The sequence below is a fragment of the Populus euphratica genome, unplaced genomic scaffold (genome assembly GCF_000495115.2).
Source record: "Populus euphratica unplaced genomic scaffold, PopEup_1.0 scaffold109.1, whole genome shotgun sequence".
NCBI classification, from domain to species: Eukaryota; Viridiplantae; Streptophyta; class Magnoliopsida; order Malpighiales; family Salicaceae; genus Populus; species Populus euphratica.
The window spans coordinates 531,600-539,096 of NW_011499999.1; the positions used below are offsets into that span (position 1 = coordinate 531,600).

The window sequence follows — 7,497 nt, forward strand, 5'->3', positions numbered from 1 at the left end:
CTCTAGCCGTGTTTTCAATAGAAATATATATATATATATATATATATATATATATTAAGCCAACACAAGTGTAGAAATTCTTCAAGTAGAAATAAACTCATTAAGTTTAAAATGAAATCTAATTAATAACTTGCAGACTAATAACATAATTCAATAAACTCATCAATTGATATTAATTTTTTTTTAAATAGAGTTTTTGTTATGTTGTATCATACAACTTTTAAAAATGTATTTATTATCTAATCACTCAATTAGATAAGTTTTAATGTGTAACATATATGTTTTTTTATAATAATAATCTTTATTTTGTAAAAAAAATTAGTTCAATAATTTTTTTTAATTAGATTGCATGATTTCTTATATGATGCCTACAAATATGATATTATATGATATATGTAGAGTAAGATGACTTTGATGTTTGAAAGAATTATAAACCTTCTCACATCAAAAGAATAATTAGAATAGATATCTAGAGTTCTTTATATTAGTTGTTTTTAGGAGGCGTTCTTGGAGTGAGTCCTTGAACATAAATAAATAAAAAATCATGGTTTCATTAACGAGCATACCAGTGGGTCACTTCCTTTCACTAATCATGCAAAGTGTTTAGTAATAACTCATTTTATTTTTAAATTTTTTCTTTAATTGGTGGCTATTATTTATAATAAGGTTTAAGTATTGATTTATTTTATGGTCTACACATCTCCAGACAAGTCTACTATAATAGAATTGTATATAAAAACACATACATGAGGAAGGATAATCAGAAAATGATGTGATAGATAGTTGATAATTGAGATGAGATATTTATTGTATATAGACTATCATAATTTAATTTTTGAACAAATAATAAATGAGGTTGACAATACAAAATTTAAAGTTTAAGAATGGAATTATTAAAATTTAAATTTAAAGTTTAATCTGGATAGCTTAGGACTCAAGAGCTTATTCTGTTATAGCTTAACATTACTCCCTGTCCATTCTTCACTGGTTCTCAACTTCTGGCTCGTTGTTTCTTTAGAGTGTTAAATCCTTCTACATGGATTGAATCTAGACACAATTCTAGATTTATTTTCCTAATTGATGTATTTTCTAAAGGATCTAACCTGCAGACCATTGGTTTACCTTTTCAGTAACCCCTTCCTCGGTTGGTTTCAAAAGTCTAGCTTCTATGTTGCAGGAATCTCTCCTTTCATGATGCTTTTGGTTATAATTTGGATTAGCGTCGATATCTGATATGGATTATTGATTTGGTTTATCCACTCTCATTTATTGATCTGGCTTACAAAAAGTAGGAGAAAGAATGAAAAACGTTGTTTGAGGTGAAAAAAGTCAAAAAAGAGAAAGAAGAGATGTTGAACAAGAGAAGATGAATCCATAATAAAGAGAAAATGACGGCAATGAAACTAGTTGTAGTAGTTTACATGACATTCTAGTAAATTATTTATTTTATGTTTGTTCATTATTAGTTAATAAAAAATTCTTTAAATTATATATAAATTTTTATTTAAATAATATATTTTAAAATATTTAAATTATATATGAATTTTTATTTGAAGTATATATATATATTTTTAATATATTTTAAAAAAATTTATAATTTCATAATATATTTTTACAATCTTTAATATATTTTAAAATTTTTATAATTTCATAATATATTTTTACAATCCATTTTTACAATTTAAATTTATTTTGTATTTTATAACATGTTAAAATCATGATTTTAACAACCTTGATGGCAAGAAGAATCTGCTAGTGCAACATCCAAACACGCTCAGCCCTGACAAGTGATGTCAATCCCTAGCAACATGCTCACACATCTACTTGTTCCGATACCGTAACTAAAATTCATTCGCTTCAGAAAGTTATATACCACCGGACCACCTTTGTGGTACTGTTATACATCCCTCTACCACGGGAAGAACGTTTCTTTTAGCCAACCCAGAATTGAGGAAACCTTAGTTTTATTATGTATAGCGAAGGAAACTGGTTTGAATTTAAACAGTATACTCAAATTACATAAATTAGTATTATTTATCTTGTTAAACAGTAACTTACGATCCAAATGGCACGTCAGATCGGATTAAAAGGCATAAAGACGATTGGAAAGCTTCTTCCACTGAAGACATCTCCTATCATCTTCGACATGATGGCTTCTGCTCTCTACATTTCTTGATTATCTGCTGAAATAAAGAAAAGATCACTTTCAGAATTTCATTCTTTTGGCAGGACCTTGATCAATGATCGGATCAACAGGAGGAAGTTGTGGCTCTCCTCCTTGTTGGGTTTCGGGGCCTTTCTCTTCTTCTGTAGTTGATTGGGGTACATAGCCTTCAGGAAAAGATGGTGGTGGAGGGGCTGGTGGTAACTGCGAAGAAAGAAACCATCAATTGCTATCTAATATCATTTCACAACCCTCATATCTGATGGTAGGTGATTGGACAAAGAAGGTTTGGCAACGTGGTACAAACCATAGTCCCCAAAAATTTAATTTTTTTTGCTAAAATTTATTTTATTTTTTTATATGTTTTGAATCATTTTGATGTAAAAATGATTTTTTTTTAAAAAAATTCATTTTGATGCATTTCAGCACAAAAAATACTTTAAAAAATAATCACAACCACAATCTCAAACAGGCCCTGTAAACAACAAATAACAACAAGAACACCTTGAAAATAAAAGCTTTATAAGCATGCATTTTTCATCAATATGGATGCAATAATTGTCGAGGGCAAACCATCACAAAGAATCATGGCTGTACATAAAGCCATGATGTGCTCACTTTTAACAATAACGGACATTTTCTTGTCCTATACTTGTATTATCTTTTATTACAGGACCACACATGTTGGTCAGGTAAGTCAAAAGTTACCTTGCGCTGTAAGGAGGCAAGAATATGATCTATTCGCTTAACTTCTTTGAAGTCAATTACTTCTTTACCAGTCTTTGATTCAGAAGCAGCGCCCTCATTTTCAGAATCAACTGCATCAGAAATCACATAAGAATTAAAATAATGAACTCGAACATGATAATGATGTCAAAGAAGGGCCACAATAAAACCTATTACACGAGCACACACAAAAAATAGGAATAGCTTTCTGTTCAGCACTATAATCCTTGGAGTTAGGGGTGCCAAAAGACCAAGGCCAAAAAAATAAGTTCATATGGAATTCCAGTCAGGATTGGGAAACGCGGTAGACAACACGTGTAATAAAAAAAATCTATAATCTCCCATTGTCTAGGGTGCATTACGGATACAAAAGTTATGGGTTGACTTTTCATGCACCATGCAAAAAACTCTAAATGAAAATGCAGGTTGAAATGACCAGTATTACAGATTGTTTTGCAGGAAAAGGTTATGCATCTACAATGCTTCAAAAATTGGTTAAATTGATGTGGAATATGAATTTAGCATATATAAGCTGTGTTATAAGAAAAATATCAACCTTTGGTGAACAATCTGCAAATTAGTTAATCAATCATCCAGCAAATTGGAATATTTAGTGAACAATGTCAAGTGTCATGAGAAAATACTACCATGGTAACTAAAAATGATAGGAAAATGGGAAATGGCAACCAATTTTGCAACCCAAACTGACTGGATATAATGCTGCAAAAAACAGAGTCATCTCATAGAAAATGCTACTTCAAATACATAACTCATTTATTCATGTGAAAACCCCACAAATTACTCAGATGGAAATCATCAAATCTGATAATGTGAAACATCAACACTGAAACTTCATTTTGAAACAAACAAAACAAGCTGTCAATTCCTTTGGGGGAAAAATAAAAAACCCTCCGAGAGAAAACCCAGGGATGCATTTCATTCAAACTGAAAAACATGATATATAACCTTCAAGAAAAAAACTAATCTGATCACTATGAGATAAAAGAGAAAAGGTGAGTAGTAGTTCAATACCATATCCAATCTTCTCCAGCTTTGACGCAGCAGTACCAAAAGCCTTTGATATATAATACAAAGCCCGTCCCTGCCATAAAGGTACACTTACTTAAGACTAAGTGCATTTTGGGAATGTAGTAGAGATTACATTTCAAAGTGTTTTTTATTAGGAAATGTATCAAAATAATATATTTTTTATTTTTTAAATTTTTTTTTGACATCAACGCATCAAAACAAGAAAAAAATAAAGCTAAAAAATTGACATCAACGCATTAAAACAAGAAAAAAATAAAGCTAAAAAATTTTTCAATTTTTTTCAAAAACATGATCCGACTGCAATCCCAAACACTCTCTGGGATTATGTTGTGTAAACAACAACATTATATCATCTTGCTACATTATCTCATCCAACCATTAATACTTTAATCATTTGACGAGAGTACAATCCATGAATATGCTTTCCAGCCAAACTTGGATCACAAAGAATAACATTATCTATACATCCTACATTAGATTCTATTTCATTTTAACACTTCCTCCCTGAATGTGCTACATGGGATGCCATGAATTTAACTCTATACTTCTTCATACCAAAAGGACTCGTCTTTTCTTTCAAGAAATTATTCCTATAACCATGTTTAACATGCAAATCCTATTTAAATCAATCATGAATGAGCTAATGGTAATGTTATTGTGGGTAAATCACAAACACCCAAAAGAAAACTAACACAAAAAGACTCACAACTCGAGCTGCAAACACACTGCAAAGTTGTGGTGCTTGGTATATGGACCCATCCAACACATAATAAGTCAGCATTGGGGTAACTTTCTCTGCACTATCCCTCTTCTGTTTTCGGAAAACAAACAAATGTGGCTCCATCACTTCACTCAGCATATACTCAGTGCCTGTCATCTTCCTTACAAAAAAAAAAAAGAAGCAAGTTCATTCATCCAAATTAGCACACTAAAATATGAAAATCAACAATACCCAACTGAATTAAAGTACTTACAATAAGTGGGAGAGATCAAGGGGGTGAATGGATTGAGACCGAAGCTGCTCGTTATTACAAGTCCAATCATAGAAAGGGGACAAAGCAAAGTAATCAAAGACTAAGTTTCGATCAAGAGGATATGTGTTTAGCCAAAGCTGGTCCCTAAAGCATATCCCTGTCATGTCTGTTCCTGGTGGCTGCTGCGGCGGTGTTGGCCCCATTGGAGGAGGATTTGCTTCGAAGTTGGTTGGGGGTTGCGGTAGTACAGGTGGTGTTGCCATTTTGAGGGGGAAAGAAAGCAGAGAGACCAACTAGTAAAATAAATAAAATGAGTTTACTCCAATATTTGACACCCACGTATATAGCTAAATTTTAAATTTCTTCTAAAATAGCTTTATTTATCTAAAAAAATAAAAATATTGTGAGCCAACAGAACTTGTTTATATTAGTATTGAACAACTTTATTTATTCATGTATAAAAAATTTATTTATCATGGCTTACCCATTCTTTTACATTTTAAAAAAATTATTAAATTATAAAAAACTTATTTTCATCAATTAACCTATGATTTAAAACCTTTATGGAATATTCCCTTCTATATTAGACCAACTTTGCTCAAATTATGCATTGGCTGTATAGTCATGTGAGTGCTAATTCACTAACAGTATAATCTTACTTGAAGGGGACAAAATTATTGGTATTTCCATTCTATATTACATCTTTTTTTCAATTCAAGTTTTAGAACCTGTTTAGGAGTGCGGTAACTACTACTTTTGGGTGCTTTTTAAAAGTATGTTTATTTTGAAAAAACATCAAATTGATGCTTTTTTTTTAATGTTTTTCGTGATTTTGGCTGATTTTGAAAACGAAAAAAAATCTGGAAAAAAAAATCATTTTGATGCATTTTCAAGTGAAAAACACTTGCGACATGCATTTAATATATGTGAATCTGGAAGGACAAACAATACACGTATGAAACTTAGATTAAAGATGTATGAGATCATTTTTAATATTGCTAAGTACCAATAATATTTTGTTCGTACAGTTGAAAAAATATGTGTGATCTTTTCAACGCACCCACAACACTGGATACAGTGAGATCTCACAATCATGCACAGGCAAACCAAAAATCAAGCAAGATCCTTCTATTTTTACATTTGATATCAAATCCTCTATGTAAATTGAATCAAATCAATCCCTTTATTGAAACTAAAACTAAAGGTATTGATTTGATCCAATATATTCAAGACGGATATTAACTGTACAAATTATATGCAGCATAGTAAATGGCCTCTTACTTGAAAAAAAAAAGAAAAAAAGAAAAGAAAAGGAGCAGCATAGTAAATGGCGAAAACCCTTAAATTCCTTCTTTCCTTTCAGCATCAGAAAACAATATTTAAGGCTTTACATGTAAAGAGACGAAAACTACAAAAATGTGATTTTACAAAAACCTGAAATCAAATCAATTCATAATAGTTGTTATAACTCCCAAACAATTATCTTTTTTTTTTTTCAAAGAATAAAAAGAACGCATATGTTACAGAAAATATGTAAAATTTGTTAAATAAAGGAGAAAATAGAATTAAATAACTCGGTCCTAGGAAAATAATATAAAAAAAGGTCTTCTTCCTAGACTACACTACTACGATGCGTTACTAATACGTCAAGCCCAAGAGGGAAATCATGAAATAGGAATAGAAATTGGCTCTGTTTCCTCTAAGTTTCTTCTACTTAACCAAACAGAAGGAAATTTAAAGAAAAAAAAAAGTAGGGAGAAAGTAGCGTACAGAATTGGAATCGGCAGCACGGATCGCTCCAGGAAATCGTCCCACGAAGTTACGTAACCCAGTAAGAAACAAATTGAGAGAGAATCGCTTGATTTTTCACGAATGGGGAACTGCTGTCGACACTGTCTAGGTGAAGATTGAAGGAGGAGGAGGCAGAGAGAGAGCGAGAGAGATTTTGCTGGGTTTTTAGGGATGGGCTTTTGTTTTTTTTTAAAAAAAAAACAATTCATACTTATATTAGGCCCTGTTTACGAGCTAATCGGAAGGAAAAGGTATGGGAACGACGTCGTTTTATTACGGCGGCTTCCCACTAAAACGGCATCATCTCTCACGGTTGAAAGGAACGATTTTCATATTGCTCAAAATGTTCTTCGAACATTCAATTTTCAATGACTTCGATCGTTCCTTCTTTTTTTTTTTTTTACAAAAGATAGTAAGAAAAAATCCATCCATTTATTTGATTACTGAAGGGACAAATCCATCAATTTATTTCATTATCAAATGGACTCCTTGTTAAGGAAAAGTTTAAAATAGAAATAATTATGAAGTTAGTTTAGAGGTGTAAAAACACTATCTTTAAAGTGTTTATTTGTCTCATATAAAAACAATACTTACAGGATACAACTAAACCCTCTAAACCTCTAAAAAAATAAGAAGATAAGACCAAGAAAAAAATATATGTATTTTGTTGTATTTCTTTTCTTTATAGTAACATGTTTTTATAGACTTGAAATATAACGATGAAACAATATGGTTGTTCATCAAATAATATCATTGTTGATAAACCACTATAATTATTCATCAAACAATATG

At 31.0% G+C, this 7,497-nt stretch overlaps 1 protein-coding gene across 2 annotated transcripts; it reads right to left on the minus strand.

The window, feature by feature from the left end:
* Positions 1-1,947: 1,947 nt before the first annotated feature.
* MED6 (RNA polymerase transcriptional regulation mediator-like protein) lies at positions 1,948-6,902 on the minus strand. 2 transcript variants are annotated; one of them, XM_011047799.1, is made up of 6 exons: positions 6,685-6,902; positions 4,915-5,207; positions 4,647-4,821; positions 3,923-3,992; positions 2,873-2,982; positions 1,948-2,368 (listed from the first exon to the last, which is right to left on the minus strand). In XM_011047799.1, exons 2-6 carry the CDS (start codon positions 5,175-5,177, stop codon positions 2,207-2,209), a joined length of 780 nt encoding a protein of 259 aa, XP_011046101.1. In that variant the 5' UTR covers positions 5,178-5,207; positions 6,685-6,902; the 3' UTR covers positions 1,948-2,206. The 2 variants fall into 2 exon arrangements, with proteins under 2 accessions (XP_011046101.1, XP_011046103.1); XM_011047801.1 differs by having other exon boundaries at positions 6,680-6,902.
* Between the last annotated feature and the right edge of the window lie 595 nt (positions 6,903-7,497).

Coding starts and splice junctions, on each gene's coding strand:
- MED6 (XM_011047799.1), bottom strand. CDS start 5,177: ATGGCAACACCACCTGTACTACCGCAACCCCCAACCAACTTCGAAGCA. Junction 4,822..4,914: donor CTTGATCTCTCCCACTTATT/GTAAGTACTTTA, acceptor TTTTTTTGTAAG/GAAGATGACAGGCACTGAGT. Junction 3,993..4,646: donor GTGTGTTTGCAGCTCGAGTT/GTGAGTCTTTTT, acceptor CCTTTATGGCAG/GGACGGGCTTTGTATTATAT.